The sequence below is a fragment of the Lemur catta genome, chromosome 12 (genome assembly GCF_020740605.2).
Source record: "Lemur catta isolate mLemCat1 chromosome 12, mLemCat1.pri, whole genome shotgun sequence".
NCBI classification, from domain to species: domain Eukaryota; kingdom Metazoa; phylum Chordata; class Mammalia; order Primates; family Lemuridae; genus Lemur; species Lemur catta.
Window position 1 is genome coordinate 38066946 of NC_059139.1, and position 25689 is coordinate 38092634.

The 25689-nt window shown below is 35.0% G+C and overlaps 2 protein-coding genes and 1 pseudogene across 6 annotated transcripts in view; 1 reads left to right on the forward strand and 2 right to left on the reverse strand.

Annotated features, from left to right (window-relative positions):
• Nucleotides 1-18691, reverse strand: part of ERCC8 (ERCC excision repair 8, CSA ubiquitin ligase complex subunit) — a 47139-nt gene extending 28448 nt beyond the window's left edge. The window contains exons 1-4 of one of the 5 annotated variants that reach the window (XM_045565845.1): nucleotides 18545-18691; nucleotides 10207-10302; nucleotides 4092-4193; nucleotides 15-138 (exon numbers count right to left, since the gene is read on the reverse strand). In XM_045565845.1, coding sequence (XP_045421801.1) covers nucleotides 15-138; nucleotides 4092-4193; nucleotides 10207-10302; nucleotides 18545-18621 — 399 coding nt within the window. In that variant the 5' untranslated portion in view covers nucleotides 18622-18691. Of the gene's footprint in view, nucleotides 1-14; nucleotides 139-4091; nucleotides 4194-10206; nucleotides 10303-18544 lie in introns of those variants that run through there. The other 4 variants (XM_045565848.1, XM_045565847.1, XM_045565849.1 and 1 more) reach the window with 4 other exon arrangements.
• LOC123648117 lies at nucleotides 6850-7786 on the reverse strand (annotated as a pseudogene).
• Nucleotides 18692-18763: 72 nt separating the features above from the next.
• The window catches only part of NDUFAF2 (NADH:ubiquinone oxidoreductase complex assembly factor 2), a 125955-nt gene continuing 119029 nt past the window's right edge, over nucleotides 18764-25689 (forward strand). Inside the window, exon 1 of the mRNA XM_045565734.1 lies at nucleotides 18764-18996. Coding sequence (XP_045421690.1) covers nucleotides 18870-18996 — 127 coding nt within the window. The 5' untranslated portion in view covers nucleotides 18764-18869. The remainder of the gene's footprint in view (nucleotides 18997-25689) is intronic.

Below are 25689 nucleotides of genomic sequence, written 5' to 3' on the forward strand. Positions count from 1 at the left end.
TTTAATATACTTACTTGTAATGTATTTGTATCCCATACTTTCAGAGTTTTATCAAATGAGCTTGATGTGAACATGCCAGTGTCATGAGGATACCACTGTACAGTCTCCACACTGTATTTGTGAACATCACGATGGTCTCTACAAAACAGCAATCAAAATTTACAGATAACTGACTTACAGAGTTTCAAAAATGGTACTATATTAAGAACAAGTTGCAGTCTCAGGTAGGATGATATGAATGGCCAAACCTAGATCACATGCCTCTGTCCTAGCTGCCCAGAAGAAAGGCAGAGAGATTGTCCAGGCATAATATTGCAATGTGGAGGCCTACTTCCTACTAAGGTTCCTCAGACCTATTTCTGTACTATATACAGCCTGGAGGGATCAGCCAGCTACACTGGACTTCTTCCATCTTGGAGGAGGCAGGGATTTGTTCTTACTGGAAGAGATACCTATTTTGGTTTTAGATTTGCTTTTCCAAATTTACTTATCCAATGATAGAACAGTATCATTCTATTAGCACCACCATTCTCAGAATTGTTGAATGCCTCACACACCTATATGATATTCCACAAAATGTTCCTTCTTATCAAGGAACTTATTCTATGGCTAAAGAATGCAATGGAGGCCCATGGGATTCATGTCTTATGTAAGGCATCACACATAGAAACATGACATGTTGAAGACTCTCAGTTATAGTATCAGCTATAATACATCGCTTTGTGATGGTGGTATGCTGTCCTGAAGGATGCAGTATATGCTCTGAACCAGTGATCAACATAGCATATATGTCACCTAACTGAATCTTAATTTAAACTGGATGTTAAGAGACATTTATGAGACAATAAGGGAAATTTGAACACCGACTGGGTACTTAGTACAGGCAACTATTGTGTACGTGAGATAATGGTACTACGGTCCTGGTTATAAAAAGTCTTTATCTTATATGGATAAAATGATATATTGTCTGAGATTTGCTTCAAAATAATCCTCAGGGTGGATGAGTGAGGGGTAGAGATGAAACAAGATTGGTTATAACTGACAGTTCTTAAAGCTGGGTGACAAGGATACAGTTCATTATACTCCTCTTTACTTTTGTATATTTTAGAAATTTCCCATAATAAAATAAAGGCTATTGCAACACTATGCAGATATGACAATCATGGGTTCCAATTCCTTATAGATTAACTATACAATTGAGTCCAAAATTGCATAATACTGCCATAGAATCACATAAAACTAGTGGGAAAATGAAAATAGCTTGAACTGGAGCTGGATGTGGTAACTAAATAGACTTAGGATTATTCCTCTTTGGGGAGAGGATGATCACTTTTTTGGCTGTAAAGTGAACACTTGTATTAGGTTAGGCTGGATCATTTTTTAATATAAGTGTAGGTATGGGAAGAAAGGTGTATATGGATGTTGGACAGCCAAATGGGTGAACTGAAATAGACACATGCCTTTTTCTTGGCTAATGAGCATTCATACTCCTATTTCGGGGGGGAAATCCCTTTTGTTTTGTTGAAAAGCAGGGCCCTGCCTCTTGTTACAGAAAGCAAAGGACTCCAGGCATTCTCTTTTCCTCTTCCTTGGCAGCAAGGGAAAGAATATGTGTCCTGGGCTTCATTAATCCTGCTTGAGACTCCAAATCTTTGTTGTTTTTTTTTTGAGACTCCAAATCTTGAGCTAGTAATGCAAACCCCAGGGAGAGATAGCCATTCTTCAAAGCTGTGGAGCTGAGAATCTATGTTGGTGAAGCAGAGCACAAACTAAACTGTTCCTGTGATATCATCTTGATTGTGTTCTCTATCCTAGCTTCTCTTGTTTTCTGCTCATTTTCTAAGTCTCATTTTCCCATCTTCCTGACAGTTATGTGAGATAATAAATATCCTTCCAATAAATTTTTGCTTAAGACAAGCAGAATCGATTTCTATTTGCTCCTAAGAATCTTGACTTCTACAGAGATTTTTTCCAGTAATATTAGTGGGTTTTTTTTTTTGTTTTTGAGACACAGTCTCACTCTCTCACCCCAGCTAGAGTGCAGTGGCATCATCATAGCTCACTGCAACCTCAAACTCCTGGGCGCAAGCGATCCTCCTGCCTCAGCCTCCTGAGCAGCTGGGACTACAGGCGTGCACCACAAAGCCTGGCTAATTTTGCCTATTTTTTGGTAGAGACGGGGTCTTACTCTTGCTCAGGCTGGTGTCAAACTCCTGACTTCAAGAAATCCTCCCACCTCAGCCTTCCAGAGTGCTAGGATTACAAGCATAACCCACCATGCCCAGCCAGTGATGTCAGTTTTAAATAAAAAAAATCTTTAACTTAGTGATCACAAATAAAAGCTCATTTATATTTTAAATTTTAAAATAGGATAAAATGTTATTTCATTCTCTTGTTACATATGTTCTGATATTCACATTTAATAAGATTTTTGTTAAAGGAAAGGAATCTTTTTAGTGCTGAAGAACGCAGTAAGTATACTACCAATAAATATCAGAAAATAGTCTAAAACCACATTAACTTAACAACAGGTTTTATTGAAGCTATTTTTAAAAATTAGATTGTAAAATCTTCAGATGTAAAAATGCTATTATAACTCATTTTGTAAAGATGCCTACTATATGCCCATTTTCAAAATCAAAGTCACACTTTTAAAGATAGAGTTTGAATCCAAGAATAAAGTCATAGTGAAACAAAGACTGACACACTAAGCATTTAGTTGTACACAGGAAAAAAAAACCCACAGATAACAGTTCCTCATGGAATAATATTATGTAGCAAATGGAATATATAAAAATATAATTTTGCTGTATAACAAATTAAAATTAATGTTAAAATATTAGCTAGGATAAAATGAGATAAAAAGGAATTAAATTAATTGACTGTCTTATACTTTAGACTTTAGACTTTTCAGTTGTTTTGGTGAGAGTGGGAAGAAAGTGTAAATGGCCTAAGCCTCTTACAAAGTCAGGGTATGTGAGGCAGTATCATGTTTTGTACTAAGTTTTCTTACAACTACATTGCTTTCCATTTACACGGTGGTTTTAAAGTTTTCAACATGCTTTTTAAAAGATAATATTTCATTTAATTGTCACAGAAACCTTATGGCAACTATAATAGTCTCTAAGACAAAATAATTTAAAGCTCAGAGAGATTAACTGACTTTCCCCAACATGTATTTCCACTGTGAAGTGCCAGAGCTAAGAAACAACAGTAAATCTCCTCACAAATATTCCATGGACTTAAGCACATATTCTAGTGCTTTCAGAACAGCTTCAATACAGAGTGATTGTTTATGTTAATGTTTACAAAGTTTTTCCTCTTGAATGCATTTTCTCAGGATTCATTTTCTCTGTTCATTCAAAAGTCTGCTCACTATCAGATCAGATATAGGTGATGAGAAAGAATTAAATGATCATTATAAAAAACTACCATGTCACAAAACATTTTATTAGAGACTTAAAAACAATTCTCACAATATTGCTAAGCTAGTAAAGAACAGTCAGAGAAGTCAAGATAAGCAGAGGTATGTTTTTAAGGTAGGCATTTTTGAGCAAGTAGAGACAAAAGGTGTGTGTGTGTGTGTGTGTGTGTGTGTGTGTGTGTGTGTGTGTGTGTGTGTGTGTGTGTGTGTGTGTGTGTGTATCTGGTGAGGGAATACCAGTATATTTATTAAATTTAGTTCTTAATCTTTTTTCCCATTAATATCAGTTGAAAATCTAATTAATGGAAAAACTCATAAATGAATTTTATATTAAGTGGTATTAAAAACTATAATTAGTTACTGAAATGTGTTATGTAGGTACAGAACAAAAAGGATATAATCAAAAGTCTTTTAATAAAATCCTTTTGACAGTCAATACCACAGTTGTTTTGGGGAAGTCACATGTTATATACATGTTTTGGGAAGTCACAACAATACCTGAATTTTAGTTATTATTTTCAAGAAAGTATCAAGGGATATCCATGTAAATATGTCAATTGAACAATTTGCTTTAGCCATTCATATGACTGCTATTTTTATGTTTTGCATTTGATGTAAAAAATATTCAACTGTTTATAAATTCATGAATTACATTTTTAATACACACCTGCCAATGGAACACACTGCCTTACATGTGTAATAAGGTTGTCTGCTGGAGTTCTCAAGGTCATAAAGCACAATCACACCATCTGAACCACCTGATAACATACTGATAATAAAAAAGTTCACATTAATTTATTATTTTATGTAGTCCATTTATTTATAATTGCAAATTTCTGAAAATTGATTTGCAAATACCCGAATGTATTAAAGCCATAAATGCAGAGGTAATCTGTATTTATCATTAACACAGACTTCAATAAACTTTCTTAATATTTACAGAAGAATGAAAATAGAAAAATTCAATCTATGGTCATTTAGTTTACCGTCATCATTCCGAAATGAAAGGATGGTAGAAACAATATGGCAAATATATTTAAGAAAGTAAAATATTACAAAGTTAAATGTCCTAATTATAACTGTTACAAATGAAAATGAAATTGGACCAGCTATTACCGATATTAGCTATCTGACCCTGGGCAGGTTATAGCACCTATTTAAGCCTTCCAACATTTGTTTAAAAAAGAAAAGGGACATTTTCACCTAAATAACAAAGTTGACGTGATGTTAAAAGTGCAAAGTTCCTTTTACAGTACCTGGCAAAAAACAGGAGGTCAATAAATGTCAGATTCCTTCCCTCTCTTATGAATGCATTCACTCAATTCATTCAACTTTAACTTAGCACCTACAATACCTTAGGCACTCTGCTATACAACTATGAACAAGACAGACACACGATTCCTGTCCTCGTGGGGTTTACGACCTAGTAAGGAAAACAAGAAGTATACATAATCACATAAACTGTTAATTATAATTGGGATCATCATGACAATAACTTATTTTTTTATTCTAGTTTGGGGATTCAGGGACAGTTTCCCTGATTGTAATATTTAAGCTGGTATATAAAGGAGGAATCAGCCAGACAGGTTTGGAAGTAACAATCTAAGCCCATTTTAGGAACTGAAAGAAGGAATGTGTTGCTGGAGTAGCATGGAAGGGAAACAGTGGTGAGACATGAGAGACCAACAAGGGCTAGACCACTCAAAGCCTTACTTTTGAGGGTAAAAAAGGGTGTGAAAAAATAAACAATATAATTTTTGGAAACAATTATTTACCTACTCCCAAGCTGGTGTATCATATTGGTAGAACCTGTAAAACTATTCTATTTAAAAGCTTTGTAAAAATTTCTAAAAAGTAAAAACATATAAGCATATACACTAAAGCTATATACATTAATTGAATTTAATTAAAAAAACTTGTAAACATTATTCTTGGCACTTCATATACTTTAATCAGTTTCTTAACTATATCTGTCTTTAAGACTGTTACTCATATTTTTTGAATAATATGCTTTTCAATATGATCTTATTGGTTTTTTTTCCATAAAATTGCCTGAAATCACCTTTGAATTTAAAGTGTTGCCACCTTTAATTGACTTCCCTGAAAGCCATAATATAAAATTTAGAAAACAATAGGTGATGAGAAACATGGTAAGTTTATAGTAAATTCTGCAAAATGGAAGATAGTCTTGATTCTCTTTTCTCATATTGAAATGTACAAATATTTCAGTTTAAATATTTTCAATGTTTCTGTCTTTTTAACTCCATTCAGAGTACCTTTTTCTGGCAATTTTTTTTTACAAGATAAAACTCTCTTCAAACAAATTCTCTATTTTATGTCTCTTTTGGATGTTACACCAAACTTAAATTTACAAAATGTTAGACATTCTGAATTCTATTTCATTACTATACAAAATATAAATTTATCCAATTAAAAATGAAAGCATCAAGAAAAGACTCTTCCCAAAGGTCCAAACACTAGGATATCTCTAGATCATAACTCCTTCCCTTTCTCCTCAAAGTAACTCATTATCGTGACTTTTACAGTAATCATTGTCTGAGGGATGGACACGCTTGAAGCTCTGACTTGGGTGGGGCAAAGGCAATATCTGTAACCTAAACATTTGTACCCCCAGAATACGCTGAAATAAAAAAAAAATTAAAAAAAAAAAAGACAAGCATATTCACAGGGCCTAGCAGAAAGTGAGTGCTCAAGAAACACTGAGGACTGGAGATAGAATAGAATATTAATAGCTTACAATACAGTATTTTCATTTTCTATCAAAAAAATGTATTCATGAATACTAGATTTGCTTTAAAAAATATTTAATGTCTTCTACCTTTAATTTATAGGTCCCTCTTCCCTTTCTTCCTCTCTCCCTCCTCTACTTTTTCCCTTTCTCCAAATTTATTTGTTGCAGAAACCAGATCATTTGTTCTACAATTTCCAGCCTGGATTCTGGTGACTATTTACGTGCTAAAATTTAAAATGACCTTTGTCACTGCTCTCTTTATTGTGATGTCATATCAGCAGACAAACCAATACCTAGGTCTATAAATGTATATATATATATAAAGTATTACTATTTGCTAATATTGCTCACCATCAATCCTTACGTTGCTGTCTCTCTAGTTATTCTGGTTGTCTGATTTCATTCTCTGGTAGATTCCTAAGGAAGGGCTAATGAGAACAATATTCCCTGAATTCTTGTGTTATTGACAATTTATCTGTCCTTTTATACTTGAAAATCAGTTTGGTTGGATATAAAATTCTTGGCTCAAATTTTATTTCCTTGAGCATCTGAGATGAGAAACTTCATTTCTTTGGGCACAAAGCCCAAAAGTCATAGTCTGATGATAATATGATTTTTTCCTCTTATATGAAGTTTCAGATTTTACATTTTATTTACTTTTCTAAGGAACATAAGCCAAAGTTTTTATTTGTTCACTTCTTGCATTTGAAGTACTCTTGGATGACACCCTTGGCCTGAGATTCTTTGCCATAGTCCTTAACTACTACACAACTGCAACCAATCACCTTATGGCTGTCAATTTTATAAAGGCCTACCCATTCCCCTAGTGTCTTCTTGTCATCAAACTTAATTAGGTTGATTTGGTGTTCAGCACAAAGAGCCTCCACCAACTTGACATACACGGGCTCATCACAGTTGGTTGCAAGCACACGCAGATGGACTTGGAGCCTATTGGAGCCTAAGGCTGAATTCCACGTGCAAGGCCATTGTGGATGAGACTGGTCTTCAGCACCTCTTGTAAAGCAGTATTAACGTCCATTATACCTCCAGCAGCAATGCCTTCCTCGGCCATGGTGGTGGGTTAGGGGTGAAGCCGAATCTTGAATGCACCCAAGCCTCCACCTCTGTGCAACTTGGCGGCAGGGAAAGAGTTTCAGATCTTATTTATTCTATGAAAGTTTTATTGAATTATTGTCTAAATATTTATTATGTTCTCTTGTTTTGGTTTTCTTCTCTGGAAACTTCTTTTATATGTATGCTGGATCAACTTTGCCTGTATTTTACATATGTAATTTCCTTTTGAATCCTTGTCCTCTCTTCATCTTTTTGATTTTAAAATTTTCTTGCTTTCCATTTTCTATTTCTAAGTCATTACCTCTTATATTTATTTGCTTGTGTTCCTTATGCTATAGTCTTCATTTCTGGAACATTTTTTATTTCTAATTTTTTTCTTGAGTCTGATCATCTCATTGCTGAGTTTCTCCAATTCCAACTTATATATTGTTCTTTCATTTATGGTATCTTTATAAAATGAATTTTCGCTAGTTTTAAAATATTAGGTTAGAGTTTTCATCTGTTTTATAGATATTTTTCTGGCATGACTTCATTGTCTGCAGTGGCATTATTCTACTTCTTATTTTCTTTGTTCTTACAATAATTTTGTATGGATTTTGACCTTAATCCTATGCTTTGCTCATTTTTATGTAAATTAAGTTTCTTAAACCTTTAGAATGGAGGCTTGATTTAGAATAATGGTTAAATTTTATATTTTTAGAACATCTTCTTCCCTTAAAATTTTTTCTTCTGAGGTAAGATGTTCAAAATGTGGCAGTTTACCAGAGATTTCCTGGTCTGTTCACCTCCCAAATTTTATCTGGGACATTTTTTCCTTTGTTTCTGTTGTCTCTGTACTGCTCAGTTTGAATGCTATTTCAAGAAGCTCCTCCTCAGTGTAGGGTTCTGTCCTGGAGGAGAGCTTTGACAAGCTGGTTCTTTTGAGGGATATGAGGATCCAGACTGCTCCTTCTGGTCTTCCTGTGGACCACTTGAACTTATCTACAATTGGAGTATGACATCCTCTCCTAGTTTCAGCTGCTGCTGCTTCTTTTTTCTTTTTCTTTATTATAAGAGATGGGGTCTCGCTATGTTGCTCAGGCTGGTCTAGAACTCCTGGGCTCAAGTGGTCCTCCTGTCTCAGCCTCCTAAGTAGCTCAGACTATAGGCATGCAGCTAGCTTCAGCTTCTGTAGTCTAACTGGCTAGATAAGATTTCAAACAACCTGTTATTATTTTGGACTTATGAGGTATATCAGATACCCTATCACGTTTTATTGCCTCCTCCGGCATAAATGCTGATACCATACAGATCTTGTAGTTATCAGTAGTTTCTTCCCACTTTAGTCATATTTTAGGGTTTGTGGGGGTACTTCATGTCTGACCTGGTTTTGTTACAAGTGTTATGTACATTGGTTTTTGATTTCACCATCTTCAGTTTCTTTATGGGTTTTAATGGGGGATTTGAGAAACTTTAAAAACCACACTGATATTGTTATCTTACCAGAATCGCCCCCAAACTGAAGTTTTCAGCAGTACATTCACTGAATAGTTGGATTAAAAGATTTTCATCTGATTTTGAACAAAATATAATTAAATGTAGAGCAGTGCTATTTAATGTGCCTCTCCATGACAAGACAAAGAGCTTGTGCCAAAAACAAACACATCTTTCTTCATAGAGAAAGTCTTGCTACAAACAAATCTTAGCTCCTTTAAACTATATGCTTAGTGATGTAGTTGATTTACATTCTGGTACAAACTCCTTATCTTGTTGTGAACCAATTACAAACAGTTCATGAACTAGCAGCATGTACTGTTTTATAGACTTGTTTTAAAATAAATTCAATACCACTTTGAAGAACAATTAGGTTAACTTAAAAGTAGTTTTTCAAAGGCTCAAACAGGTCTAAAATCCAATTGATCATGGGCAGCAAATACTGCAAATAATGCCATGCTTAGTTTTATTTTTGTAATATTCAACATTAGCTTTATTACAAAATTTGTAGTTCAGTTATTCTAATTGTATATAGACAGAAATACGTGCAAATTTTAACAACTACAACTTTTCTTTTGATTGATAAAATAGGCACAGTTGTGAGTTACAAGTGTACTGCAACCAATTCCACCAACACTTTTGCTTCATATTTTAACTTTGCGAAGTATTGTTTTTCTTGCCATGTATATGTATCATCAATAGAAAACAAACAATTATTTCTAAAGTCAGACTTTTCAACTGAATTAAATAGTATTTACAATCATGTCTGATACCTTGACTTTGTTAGAATGGCTTCCAAAAGCTTTCTTTTGATTCCATTAGTTAACTAACTTACTTTAGATTTGAAGTATCGGATGACACTGATGTTATCTAACCGTGAGGTTACTAGTCTGTATTTAGAGTGAACATATTAAGAGATATATGGCTTCATGTTTTTATATAGACAAGAAAACTTGGTATTAAACATGAGTGAAATTAATTCAGAAGACATAAAAGAAAATTCAAGCTTCAGAGAGTGATATGCAAATGTACCTTCTGGAGTTACACCTGTTAAAATGTAATTTTCAGATAGTCTTTTGGAAATAAAGACATTAGAAATAAATGCTTCTTTACTAGATTTGTATACTCTGCTTTCCACACTGGTTTTCAGTGATACCACTACAGCTCTTATGGCGGATGGTAAATATTAACAGGTATTTTGACCAAGTTACATATACATCGATTTTTTTTAAGGAAAATCGGTACTTAATTTTCCATCACATGTACACTTACCTTTTTACTTCTCTCTTTGCTATTAATATTTATTTGGCAACATTTTGTAGGTCTGATGTTCTGTATTTATTTGTAATAATACCAGATTGAAAAATGCTATATTTTAGGATTTTTACTAATTCTAATGAAACTTCTACATAATCTAAAAAAGCAGGATTTTACTGTATCTTACATAGAAAGAAAAATGATTGTATAAGTATAATGAACTTACTATCTTCCTTCAACAGGTTCAATGTCAAGGGTGTTAACTCCACTGTTATGGATTCTTTCAACATCTCTGTCTTTGTTTAACTCCAGTCCCAATACTCTTTAAGAAAAATATAAAAATTAAAAGGGGAAAAAGAAAGAAAAAAACTCATAAGAAAGTAATTTAATGTAAGAAAAACTCCTATTTCACTAAGATTACATATAGTGCAAAAATCACAGATAATGCTTAAATATTTTACCATACATCAAAAGTATTTATAGATTTTTAAAGACTTTATATATTAATAAAATTTTAAAACATCAACAGTAGTAACAGTTAAATGCAAAAAATTTTACCTGAAGCAGTATATTAAATTATATTTAAAGAGTTTATTCTATTAAGTTTTTAAAAAGATACTTAGAGGCTGAAACAAATTTTCATGAAAAGTTATTCTGATAACTTAAACTTAACTGAGGACATCTAGTGGACAAAAGCTTAAATGACAGGATTTTTTTTTTTAATTCCCTGAAGTGTTTCTTAAAAGACTAAGGTGGAAATAAAAAATGAGTATGCTCAATTCAACAATTAAGCATATTCAAATAAATTCAATGAAATATTTATCAATACAAATGATTAACAAGTACTCTCACAAACTAAGACAAATGACTGTAAGATAGCTACCTTTTTGAAATTGTTAAAGTTTTCTTTGTGGCCAAGAACAATTTTGGTAAATGTATCATTAACTTATAAAAAATGTACATTCTCCATTTAAGGGATGTAAAGTCATATATATCTATTAAATATAGTTTCTCGTTTATTCATTTCCCCTGTATATATGTATATATTTATTTTCGAACTACTACATCAGTACCATTCTGGAAAAGAAACCAGTGTCAAATTATCCTTACACTTTGCCTTATATCTTTAACTGTTCTGTTTGCATACATGTTTATTACATTAATTATTCTTCATTAATTGCACTTCATATAAGGCCCTTCTTTAAAATGTTTTATGCTTTTATCCTTAAATCTCACCTTATCTAACATTTGTACTTGCATCTACATTTTCAATCACTTGATATCTTTTTATACTTTAATTTTTAAACTATTTAAAAATATTGTAACCTAAAGTATTTCTGAGAACCAGCTTTTAGTCTTATTTTATTTTAAAATTAATCTGATAATCTATGCTTCTTCTTCTTTTTTGTTTTTTTTTTTGACACAGAGTCTTACTCTGTTGCCTGGGCTAGAGTGTCGTGGTGTCAGCCTAGCTCACAGCAACCTCAAACTCCTGGGCTCAAGCAATCCTACTGCCTCAGCCTCCCAAGTAGCTGGGACTACAGGCATATGCCACCATGCCTCGCTAATTTTTTCTATATATTTTTAGTTGTCTGGTTAATTTCTTTCTATTTTTTAGTAGAGACGGGGTCTCGCTCTTGCTCAGGCTGGTCTTGAACTCCTGACCTGGAGTGATCCTTCCACCTTGGCCTCCCAGAGTGCGAGGATTACAGGTGTGAGGCATGGCGCCCAGCCAATCTATGCTTCTTGATGGGAGAAATCAGTCTGTTCACCCTTGGTGTGAAATCTGATATACTTGGTATTATATATTTATTTAAAGCCATGCTTTCTTCTTTTACCTTTATTTTTGCTAGTTCAATGAAGTTGCTGTTTATTACCCCCTTGTTAATTTAGAAATATCTAAAAAATCTTTATTTAGTAGCCATGTTACATATCTCCAGCTTTATATTTAGATTTAACCATACATACACTGCCATGTTCATAGCTCTCCTGGTTCTCTCCTCTTCATCTTTTATTAGGTCATTAAATATGAAATGTTCGATTTCCAATCAAAAGTGTAGTTTACTATATCTCAGACAAGAAGCAGTACAATTAATCAAAGTATGTGCCTAAAGTATCATCACAATTTTGCCATCTTAACAGCAGAATGTTTATGCCAGCAGTGAAGAAGCCTGGAGAGCAAGTGGTGGTGAAATCACAAAAAGTGCCTTCCACAGCTTGTGGAGAATTGAATATTTTTTCCTTGCAAGAAGTGGTCCAAAGCCTGAAAGAAGTGGCAGTCAGTTAGTGCAAGGTCTGGTGAATACGATGGATGATAGAGAGTTTCCAAGTTCAGCTTCTGTAGTTTGAGTAGTGTTGTTTGTGTGACCTGTGGTAGAATGTTGTCTTGCAAAAGGATTGGCCTGTCTCTATTGACCAATCTTGGCTGCTTAATCACAAGCATCCTCATTATTTTGTCCAATTGGTTGCATTAAACATCCACTGTAATAGACTGACCAGGTTTTATGAAGCTGTAGCAGATAATATCAGCACTGGACCACCAAACAGACACCATTATGGATGAATATTAGGTTTTGGACTGTGTTTTGGCACTTCATCTTTATCCAACCATTGTGCTGAACACTTGTGATTGTCAAAAAGAATCCATTTTCATCACACATAACAATATGGTATTAAAATGGTTTGCCTTTATGTAGTCACAGCAAAGAAAGGTAGAGATGGTTTCTCTTCTGATACTCGTTTAATTCACAGGGAACCCATCTATCCAGCTTCTTTTCCTTGCCTATTTGTTTCAAATGGTTCAATATTGTTGGAATAGTAATGTCAAACCTTACTGCTAATTCATGTGCAGGTTGAGATGGATTCGCTTCCACTACAGCTTTCAGCTCCTCATTATCCACCTTGGTCTCAGGTTACCCACGTGGCTCATTTTCAAGATTAAACTCACCAGAATGGAACTTCACAAACCATGGACATACTGTGCATTCATTAGCCACATCCTTCTCAAACACTTCGTTGATATTTTGAGTTGTCTGCGCTGCACTGGTTTCATGACGGGACTCATATTTGAAAATAACATGGATTTTTGACTTATCCATCGTTTCACAAAAATTGCTCTAAAAATATTTTGAAAGATAATCACAAGTCAAAATGTGTTTGCAAGACTGAGGATGCACTTTCACAATAAAAATAAAATAAGAAGCGTCAAAGTGAAATGTCAAGAGATATCAACTGTTAAAGTTAGTACTTAAGGAAATCAGACATTTCATACTTAATAGTATGTACCTTGGCGTCTCCTTCAAATACATTTTGTTCTTTGATTAATGTTGTTTCTTATTTTTTCCAGAAGCAAATGGGATGAAATATTTCTATAAATCTTAACATAAAGATCTTTCTTTCATCTGACATACTGACTAAGTTTGGATTCCTGGGTTGCAGTATTTTTTTCTCATCAGTAGATACTATTCCAGTGTTTTCTAGTCTCTAGAACAAATGATGAGATGTTTAATGTCAGTTTTGCTTTTGTAAGTGGTAAATCTTTACTACTGGAAGCTTTTATTAATAATTTTTTTCTTTTTCTTGTTTTTCCTCAGGGCTGCTACCTGGGATTTTATTAATAATAATTTCCTTTTTATTCCTTGATACATTTACTAGGGGATACATAATTTTATGTCTTTTTCAACAATCTTGTCTGGACTGCAGCAAACTCTTTTAGTCTGTGAGTCCTGATCTTTTTTCAATTCTTTTTCTAATTATTGTATCTCTGTTTTATTCTCCCTCTGGAATTATTATTGTCTGCTATATCTTCTGGATCTACTCTCCAAGTCTCTTTACTTTCTCTTATATTATTGGACTTTTTAATATTGCTTTATGATTTGAGGTATTTCATTTGCTCATCTAGTTCATTATTCAATACTTCAGTTCTGGGTAAGATGGGTTAGCATACTTCACCCATTTCCCTAGTAATACAACTATAAAAACCAAATAAAATGCATGAAATAGCTACTTGAGGATTCTGAAAAGTAAACAGCAGCATGTAGATTGGGGGAAAACACCAAAATTTAATGTGCTACTGAACCAGTAGTCAGTTTATTATTCCCCCCACCCCACTCCTCCTTGGCCTGAATTTTATTCAGCCAGAAACACAAAAATGAGCCCTGTGGCACAGATGGAGGAGTTCAGGAGGGAAAACGGGAACTCCAACACTCAGGGAGAAGGCAGAAATCACTGGTATTTTTTCCCCCTCTTTTCTCCATTCCCGTGTGGTCCAGCTTCTAGGTAATCCCATTGCAGAGAAGGCTATGGCTGGAAACAGTGGCCTACAGGAGGCAGAACTCTGAGGGAAAGAAATTGTTTTCTGCGTTCATCAGAGCTCTGATCCCAAGAGGGTAGGGCCAATTCCCATTGCTTTTTACTTATCTTTTACTTCTGAGCCCAGACGTGGGTCTAAACCTGGAAGTGTGTGGTAGAACAGGTAACTAGCGCCCAAAGTTTCTAACTAGAGGACCAAAAGAGGGAGTCTCAGAGAATCGGGAAGTATCTGAGAGATCACAGAGAGGAAGGAGCTCAGGAAAGTGACTCCATAAAGTTGTTTATAAACTCCAAGACTCATCCCCCAGTGGAACATGCATGGATCTAACCCGGAGGAGCATACAAAGGATTTTGAAAACTGAACTAACAGACTACCACTCAGGGCACACACTTGGGACAGATCTGAGGAGGCTTTGAAAAGTGAACTGACATCAAAACCATAGTCCATAAAAGAACACAGGAACCTGCAGCCTGAACCTAATTTTGTGAACTGTCTGTTGAAACAAAAATATCAATGTTCTCATGGAATTAAAACAAGACCTAAAGTCTCATAAGAGCATTCAAAATGACCAGGATACAATCCAAAATCACTCTGTACGCTGGGTGCAGGGGCTCAAACATAGAATCCTAGCTATGTTAGTGCCACTATGCTCCAGCCTGGGTGACAGAGCAAGACCCTGTCTCAAAACAAAACAAAAAATTACCCTGCATATGAAGAACCACGAAATTTCAACTTGCATGAGAAAAGGCAATCAACAGAAGTCAAAGCTGAGATGACACAGGTATTGAGAGGATCTGACAAAGACTTTAAGGTGGCCATTATAAAATGCTTGAGTGAGTAATCGTCAAAACACTTGAAACAAATGTTAAAATATAAAGTCTCAGCAAGGAAATAGAGATATAAATAAGAACCAAATGGAAATTTCAAACTTTTCAATATAAAATTATTTTAACTTAGTGGACTCAATAGCTGATGGGAAATGACAGATGGAAGTCAGTGAACTTGAAGACAGATCAATTAAAATTACATAATCTAACAACATAGAGGAAAAAAGATTGGGGGGAAAAAGAACAGAGCCTCAGAGACTAGAGGAATGATTATAAAAGGACTAACATTTATGTCACTGGAATTCCAGGAGAGGAGAAGGAGTGTGGTGTCAAAAAATATTGGAAAACATGGCTAAAAAACTTTCCAAGTTTGTGGAAAGATACAAATCTACAAATTCAAGAAGCAGAATGAACTCTGACTAGGATACATCAAAAGAAATCCACACACAACATAATCAAACTACTAAAAACTAAAGACAAAGTCTTCAAAGCAACCAGGGAAAAATGACAAATTACCTATAGGGAAACAATGATTTGAATGGCTACAGATTCCTTTTCAGAAACCATGAAGCCATCAGATCTGTTTAAAAGAACTGATAAACAATGTTTTTCAGGGAAAAGGGAAATGATATAAGAAGGAAATCTGAGACATGAGGAATGAAGAAAAAGCAACAGAAATGGTAAATATTTGAGTAAATACAATAGACTATTCTTTTCCTTAAAATGTGTTTGGTGGTTAAAAAAATTTATACCATTGTCTGATGGGGTTTTTAAATGTACGTAATTATTAACATATAAGACAAAAATATATGGTGGAAGGTAAAGGGTGATAAAGTTTCTATTTGCCAAATAGAAAATATTTGCCCCCAGAAAACATTATATAAAGTTGATATAATCAAAATCACAATACACAAACTAAAATGAAATACTAAATAACGTTTAAATAACTCAAAAGAAAGCAGAAAACGGGACATAAATGATATGGAGCAACTAGCACTTTCATCCACTGCTGGTGAGAATGGAAAATGCTTTTGGAAAACCCAGTTTCTTAAAAACTGAAACATATATCTAGTTTCCATTGCTAGGTATTAACCTATAAGAAATAAAAGCATATATACTTACAAAGACTCATGCATGAATTTTCATAGCAGCTTTATATGTAATAACAAATAACTGGAAACAATTTGAATGTCCATCAACAAGTTAGTGGATAAAAAAATTGTGGTATATCCACACAGTGGGATACTCTACAGCAATAAAAAGATATATGCAATAACATGGAGAAATTTCAAAATACTGTAATTATGCTGAGCAAAGTCAGACAAGAAATGATTCCATTTATATAAATTCTGAATATGCAAACTATTCTATAGAGACTTAAAGCAGACCAGTGGTTTTTAGAGTAGGGAGAGTAAAGCAGAGAGAGTAGGGAGGGAGGATTACAATGGGTCATGGCAACATTTTTAGAGTTATGGATGTTTGTTCTTTTGATTATGGTGCTGGTGTCAAAAGTGTATGTATGTCAAAACTCATCAAATTATATATTGTAATTTCATGTGCAATTTATTGTATGTCAATTATACCTCAACAGAGTTGTAAAAATTAAAAAAGAGTGTTAATTGTGAACACTGCTTATCAGTGTTCATGCTTTTGCCCTTACCTGCTGACAAGGAAGAACAGGGGACATCTCCTTTGAATCAAATGGGACTGTATAGTCGTTTAGTTAAGTAAAAACATGATTAAACGAGGGAAATATTTAAAAATTTAAAAACTCCTTAAATACTTTATTTTAACTTAAATATGCAAGCTACCCTTACTTTGCATAGTCTGATTTGTATGAATTTCAGTTACCACGGTTTAATTAAATAATACCAGAACCCGAACCAACAGGGTTCAAATTTTGGTTACCATAGTTTAACTCTGAGAAATAGCATAAAAACCAAAGGTTGCTACCAGCTTTTCAGTCCACAAATCACTACACATATAAAAGTGGCTCATAATTAGTGACTAATTCACATGACTTCTTTCAAAATCTATAGACGATTGATCAGTGTGCAGCTATTATTCAATTCACACACAGACTACAAAGCATGTAGGTCTGTTATCTCTGTGCCCCTGAGATAAACCCAGATGAAATTTTATAAAAATAGGAAACTAAAAGGGGGAATTGTCAAACAAAATGAAAGTGAATCAAAGAAAAGAACAGTGCTGAAAGTAAAACTCAAATTGAACATAAATGGAGTTAAAGAAATGATAGCAGACTGTGGGAATGTTGACACTGCTGCCATTTAAGAAAGTCTAGTTATGCAGACTGAGGAAATCATTGAGGGTAAACTTGTTGACATAAATGAGGAAAAGTGGTTGTGATGAAAGGCTGAAGATGTCTCAGAGAAAGTGACACTGGGAAAAAAAACTTCACATTAAAGGAACTCTCAGATATTTCATAAAGTAAAGAATGCTGGAATGTGATGTCTAAATTTTTCCTGAGCGTAGAACTCACATATGCAACTCTGTCCTTCAGTCTTCCAGTGAATATCTTTACAGGTTCCTCACAATCAACATGGACAAAATTAAAAGTAAAACTTCCTTCCCCTTTAGAAAACCCTATCTCAGAGAATATCATCAACTTTCAACTTCCTGTACAACGTATTTATCAAGGAATCATTATTCATTTCTCCCTTTTCATCACTCACTTATTCAACCAATTCATGGCTGGTTGATCATATTTCTTAGATATTTTCAAAACTTCTTCAATTCTCTTCATCATATCTGCCAACTCTATCAAACCTGACCCTGGCTTCCTCAATCCTCCTCATTAATTGCGACTTCAACCTAACTTGGCTTTCTTGCTCTTAACTGCAATCCATTCTGCAAGCGGAAAACAAAATGCAATAGTTGTCACCTTATTCTTATCTTCTTACCTCTTACTCAAGCACACAAGGTTCTTCCACATCTAGCTTCTGTTTACTTCTCCAACTTCATCTCTTGTCAACGGTCCCGAACCCCAATCTTCCCCTCTACTCATTCTGAACTTTGCACAATTCCTGGCCTATGTCTTACTCTTAACATACTTCCTGGCACACAGTAGGAACTCACTAAATGTGCTGACTGAATGAATGAACGAATCCTTGGAGGACAGTTATTCCTTTGGGGAACTTAATATGAAGGAGAAGGAATACAGTAAAACGAAAAAGTAACCTCATTTATGTTTATAGTGCCTTCACCCGGGCCCCCGGGCGCACTCACCCGCCTACAAGTTAGCAGCATATAAAAGGTATTGTATTTTAGCAAGCCACACAGCAGAAGAGAGAGCAGACACGAATTTGGTGGAACGAAAGTGAGACGAGAAAGTGTGGGGCAAGGCTTACAAACACTGGTCCAAATTCTAACAGGCTTGTTAGAGAAAAAAGTAAGGTTTTCTTTACCTCCGTGTGGACTCCGCTCTCCGGAGGCAAAGAGGGTCCTCCAAACCCGCTTGCCGCGCGGACAAAAACCCCAGCATCGCGTTCCTTCACACCCTCTTGAGCGCTGGACGCCGCCATGATAGAGCTCAGAGGCGGGGCTGTAACAGCAGCGTCTCCCATTGGCCAACGGTGATACATACGACCAATGGAGAGCGCTGTTACTGGAAGGGCGCGAGAACAGAGGCGGGCCGGATTCCTTGGAGCCGTGGGCTGAGTCGGCGCCTGGAGTGTTCCTCCCTCTGCGGCGGAGCAGTTCGCGACTGGCGCTGGGAGACTGGCGGACGGTATGGGGTGGTCTCAGGGTTTGTTCCGCGCCTTGTGGAGAGCGCTGTCAAAAGAAGTGAAGGAGCACGTGGGCACAGACCAACTGGGGAACAAATACTACTATATCCCGGAGTACAAGAACTGGAGAGGTGAGGTGAGAGCGAGGGCAGCGGTTGCGTGGTCAGTAAATGAGGGAGAAGTAAGAGTGTCTCGTTAAGTAACGCATCCTGCGACACTCAGGGTGTCACCAGAGGGGATATTCCGAGTTCGTTTGCCCCGCCCGCCCCCTTCACTCTGCAGTCGGAGCCCTGCCAGGCCTGGCCCGTTCCCGCTGTACCCGCGACTCGGTGTGCCCGGGGCGGCCCGCGCGGGCCAGGCAAGGCGCACACCCCTGTTCTCTCAGCCACGCCGGCGGAGGACGCCTCGGCTTAGTTCGGGCCATTAGGCGAAGTAGACGGGGAGAAGTTCACGAAGATCTTTTACCAGAGAGGCCCGGGAGTGACAGGGAAGTGCGTTTTCATGCGTCTGTGTCCTACTTGTGACCCAGAGCTGAGGGGTGTAATTGAAGAAGTGTAACTTGAGCACCTTGGCTTTCCAATTTCTTGGTGTTTACCTTTTTTGGGGGCACCTTGGTCCTGGCGCTGGCCCCATGTGTCACCCTTCTCACAACCAAAACTTGTCAGAAGTACAAAATGGTACAGCCATTCCTGAAAGTGTGGAAAAGAGATCTCCATAAGGCTCCCTGTTTCTTTTCTCAAAAGTGTGCATTCCAAGACCCCGTTGAGCTCAATTTAAGAAACCTAGCTCTGATTGTGCTGTTTCTATGAAGGATTCTACCAAGTAGTGGAGCGGGTTGATGGGGGAGTTAGGAGGTGTTGAAATTGAACCACCTGGCGGCTATCATAACCTCTTCTGTGTTGTTGGATCACAGCTATGCAGAAGATGACAGACTTTGAACGAAGAAAGGCGTGGATTAGAATCTCAGCTCTGACATCTAATAGCTCAGGGATCATGGACAAAGTAATTGTCCTCCCCAAGTCTCATTACCCTCACTTGAAAGTTAGAGATAATAATAACCGTAATATTAAGAAGCACTAAGGCGTTTCCAAAATTGTGCGCTATTCATTTCCCATACATATAAAACGATTCTATGATTTATCACTGAAATTTGTTTGCCTAGTCCTTTTCTTTAAGTTATTTTATAATATTTAGACTAGTTTCGCTAATGAGCTTCTACATTGCAGAGCCTGCAGAGAACCTAGTATGATGTTAAGTATTATAATTGACAGATTGTAAGCAGAGGGAAAGATCTTTCTTTTCCATAAGATGTAACATTAAAAATGCAAAACGTAAGATCGAGTTTTTAATTGAACTACAATTTTCGTGCGGTAACATTTACCCTTTTTGGAGTACAGTTTTATGCTGTTTGACAATTGGGTAAAGTTGTGTAACTGTCACCACAATCAAGGTAATAGAATAGTTCCATCACCCCCAGAGTTCCTGCAACCCCTTAATAATTCATTCCCCCCATCCCTACCCCTTGACAACCACTGATGTGTTTTATGTTCCCATAATTTTGTCTTTTCTAGAATATCATATAATTGGAAATATACTAGATGTAGACTTTTAAGTTTGGCTTATTTCACATGCATAATGTGGTTGGGATTCATCCATGTGTCAGTAGTTCTTTTTATTGCTTAGTAGTAGTTCATTGTATGAGTTTACCAGTTTCTCTGTTCACTAGCTGAGAGACATTTAGATTGTTTCTAGTTTTTGGTGATTGTGAGGAAAGCCTCTGCATGAGGGAATGGGATGCTGGGTTGTGTGGTAAATATATGTTTAACTTTATAAGAAACTACTAAACTGTTTTTCAAAGTGACTATGCCATTTTTGTATTCCTGCTAGCAATGCACTAAAGTTCTCGTTGTTTCACATCCTCACCAGCACTTAGTATTGTCAGGTTTATTTTTTGTTTTTTGGCCATTGTTATAGGTGTATAGTGATATCTCATTGTGATTTTAAGTTGCATTTTCCTAATGACTGAGGACATTGACAGTCTTTTCATGTATTTATTTGCCATCTATAGATCTTTGAAGTATCTGTTTAAACCTTTTTTCCATTAAAAAATAGATTTATATCAATTTTTGTATCATTTATTTCAATGGAAATATATCATTAAAAGTTTAAATTAATAAAAACATGTCTATCCCCCAATAACATGAGTATATTTATTTTTACATATTCTCAGGCATTCATTTATTTGAATATTCTCTTACATAATTTAAAGGCATTTTTGAGAGTTTTCTTGAGATATAATTGACATACAAAAAATTGTCAATGTTTAAAATGTATAATTTGATAACCTTTGACATATGTATACATCTGTGAAATCATCAACACAATCAAAATAATCAACATATCCATCATCCACAAAAATGTTCTTATGCCCTTTTCTAAACCCGCCTTGTGCTGCTTCTATTTCCAGTCCCTAAAAAACCACTCATCTGATTTCTGACACTATAGATTAGTTTGCAATTTTTTTAGAATACTATATAAATGAAAGCATTATAGCATGTGTGGTTTTTTTTCTGGGTTCTTCATTCAGCATAATTCTTTGAGATTCATTTGTGTTTTTGTGTATACCAGTAGTTTATCCCTTTTTTTGCTGAGTAATACTCCATTGTATGGATATACTATAATTTGTTTATTCATCTGTTCATAGATTTTTTTTTCAATTTTTGACTGTTACAAAATAATTATGAAGATTCATGTATATGTCTTTGTATGGGCATATGCTTTCATTTCTCTTGATTGAATATATAGAAATGGAATAGCTGGGTTAACTTATAAGTATATGTTTAACTTTTTAAAAAACTGCCAAAGTGGCCACACCATTTTATGTTCCCACCAGCAGTGTGTGAGGGTTCCAGTTGTTCCAGATCCTCATTACCACTTGGTATGGTCAGTCTTTTTAATTTTAGCCATTCTAGTTAGGTGTGTAGTGGTATCTCATTTTTTTCCTTTTGGGTTTTTTCTTTTTTTTTTGGCTATTAGTAATTTGTTTTTTTAGATTTTATTTTTAAATTAAAATACAGTAAAATGAACTTTAAAATATTTTTTTGTTGTTGTTGTTTTTTTAGAGACAAGCTCTTACTGTTGCCTAGGGTGGAATGCAGTGATGTGATCACAGCTCACTGTAACCTCAAGCTCTAGGCTCAAGCAACCCTCCCACCTCGGCCTCCCAACGTTCTGGTATTTCAGGCGTGAGCCACTGTGCCTGGCCCAGTAAAATTAACTTGTTAAATTGGTGTACGGTTCTACACATTTTAACATATGTAAAAGATTAATGTAACTACCACCAAAAGCAGGATACAGAACAGTTTTATTACCCTAAAATAATTCCTTCATGCTAACTCTTTGTAGTCATACTCCTTCCCCATTCCTAACCCCAGCAACCGCTGATTTGTTCTCTGTCATTATAGTTTTGTCTTTTTAAGAATGTTACACACGTAGAGTCATACCCTATGTAACCTTTTGAAACTGGCTTCTTTCATTGAGCATAATGCCTTTGAGATTCATTTCAGGTATCAATAGTTCCTTTTTACTGCTGGCTAGTATTCCATGTTATGGTTACACCACAGTTTGTCCATTTACCCATCTGAAGGACATTTGAGTTACTTCTAGTTTTTGGTGATTATGAATAGAGCTGCAGGAAAAATTCACATATGGGTTTTTTGTGAACATAAGTTTTCATTTTCTATGAGTACATACCCAGGAGTATGAGTACTCTATCTTACTCTGTAAAATGAAACTAACAATATCTACCTAAGGCTCACAAGACATTTTTGCTACTCAAGAGAGACAAACAGGATAATGTAGCATTTAAGACAATGGGATTTAATGTCAATTTGAGTTAATTTTTGGAGACCTTTTACTTGGTTCGTTGATTTCTTTTATCAATGGTTTGTGGTTTTCAGAATAGCAATCATGCATGTGTTTTGTTAAATTTATTCTGAAGTATATTATGTTGTGTGGTATTATTATAAATGACGCTTTTAAAAAATCTTAATTTCCAGTTCTTCATTACTAATATATAGAAATACAATTGATTTTTCTATGTTGACCATGTATTCTACAACCTATTTTACTTGTTAATTCATGAAGCCTTTTGCAGATCCTTTGGACGTTCTTTGTAGGTAATTTTGTCAACTGTGACTAGAGACAGTTTTGTTTTTTCCTTTCTAACTTATTTGCCTTTTATTTCTTTCTATTGCCTGATTGCACTAGATGACATCTCCAGTATAATGTTGAATAAGATTGGTGAGAGTAGATACTTTTGCCTTGTTCCCTATTTTAGGAGGAAAACATTTGGTCTTTCTTTGTTAAGTGTGATGTTAGTTGTAATTTTTTAGATACCCTTTTAAGATTAACAAAGTTTCCTACTATTCCTAGTTTGCTGAGAGTCTTTTTCTTTTCATGAATGGATGTTGAATTTTGTCAAATGCTCACTTGCCTTTTTTCCTTCTGTTGAGATGCTCATGTGGTAAATTAATTGTATTTATTGACTTTTTAAAAACTAATAGATTTTATTTTTTAGAGCAGTTTTGGGTTTACAGAGAAATTGAGTGGAAACCACCCAGATACTCCCTCTCCCTGCACCTACTGCAGTTTCTCCCATTATTAATATCTTGCATTTGTGTTCTCTCCCCTCCTGCTTCCCTACTTCCCACCAAACCCCTAGTGACCACTGATTTTATTTACTGTGTTCACAGTTATGCCTTTTCCAGAATGTTGTATAGTTGGAATCATGCCTTATGTAACCTTTTCAGATTGGCTTCTTTCATTTAGTAATATGCATTTAAGTTTTCTCCCTGTCTTTTTGTGGCATAATAGCTCATTTCTTTTTATTGCTAAGTAATATTCCTTTTCTATGGTTAGAACCATTGTTTGTTTATCTGTTTGCCTATTGAAGGACATCTTGGTTGCATCCAAGTTTTGGCAATTATGAATAAAGCTGCTATTGATATTCATGTGTAGTTTTTTGAGTGGACATAAATTTTCAACTGATTTGGCCTTGGTTTATTGTTGAATGTTTTGAATGTTGTATTTGTGGGATAAATTCCAATTGATCATGATGCATTATCCTTTTCATATATTACTAGATTTGATATACTAACATTTTGTTGAGGAATTTTGTTTTTTGTCTTTGAGGATCTTGATCTCTAGTTTCCTTGTAATATCTTTTTCTGGGTTTGTTATAAGGGTAATGCTGGTCTCAAGGAGTGATTTGGATTGTATTCCCTTCTCTTGCATTTTCTAGGAGACTTTGTGAAGAATTTGTATTACTTCTTTTTCAAATGTTTATTATAAATTGCCTGTGAAGCCATCTGGTCCTGAAGTTTTCTTTGTTGGAAGGTTTTTTAACTACACATTCAATATCTTTAACAGATATAAGACTACTACTCAGAGTATTTTGTCGTGAGTGAGCTTTGGTAGTTTGTGTCTTTTGAGGAGTTCGCCCCTTTTAATCTAACATGTTGAACTTACAGTCTAAAGTTGTTCATAATATCTCTTCATTATCTAATGTTTGTAGATTTGTAGTGGTAAATTCTCTTTCATTTCTGAAATTGGTAATTTGTGGCCACTCTCTTTTTCCTGGTCCATCTGATGAGCAGTTTGTTAATTTTATTGATCTTTTTAGAGAGTTAGCTTTGTGTTTCACTGATAATTCTCTGTAAGTTTTTTTCAATTGTTTCGATTTTATTGCTTTCTGTTTCCATCTTTATTGTTTTCCTCTGCTTTCATTTGGCTTTGTTCTTATTTTTATAGTTTCTCAAGGTAAACATGGAGGTCATCATTTAAACTGTTTCTTCTTTTTTAGTCTACATTATTAATGCTATAAATTTCCTGTAAGCACTGTTTTGGCCACATTTCACAAATTTTATATCTTTTAAAAATTTTTATTCAATTAAAACATTTTCTATTTTACAAATTTTTTTCTATGACCCATGTGTTATTTAGAAGTGTGTTCTTTAATTTCCAAGTACTTGGATATTTTTAAGATATCTTTCTTTTATTGCCTTCTAGCTTAATTACATTATACTCAGAGAATGTATTTGTATGATTTTAGCTATTTTAAATTTATTGTAAATTGTTTTATGGTGTAGAGTATGGTCTGATCTGGTAGATGTTCTGTGTGTGCTTGGAAAAAAATGTATATTTTGCTGTTTTGAGTTGAATGTTCTATAAATGTCAGTTAGCCCAAGCTGGTTAATACTGACTATTGTATATACTTGTTCTATCAATTATTAAGAAAAGGATGTTACAGTCTCTGATCATAATTGTGCATTTATGTTTTTCTCCTTGCAGTTCTATCAGTTTTTGCTTCATGTATTTTCAGCCCCTATTGTTAGGTCCTTACACATTTATGATTGAAACATAGCAATAAAAATTACCCAAAATAAAATACAGAGGGAAAAGAGATCGTTAAACAAACATCATTAGCAGGCTGTGGGGAGACTCTCAAGTGGCCTAATATCTGTGTAATTGGAGACCATAAAGGGGGAAGGTCATTTTGGAAACCAAAAATATTTGAAGAAATAAGGGTCAAATATATTCCAAATTTGATGAAAGCTATAAACACACAGACCCCAAAACATCAATAAATTCCAAATGAAAGAAACGTGTAGAAAAATCCCACCAAGGCATATTACTATCAAATTACTTGAAACCGTTAATAAAGAGAAAATCTTTATAGAGCTAGAGAAAAAGAAACATGACTTACAGAGGAAGAAAGATGAAGATGAGATAAGATTTTTTCAAAAGAAACAGTGTAAGCTGGT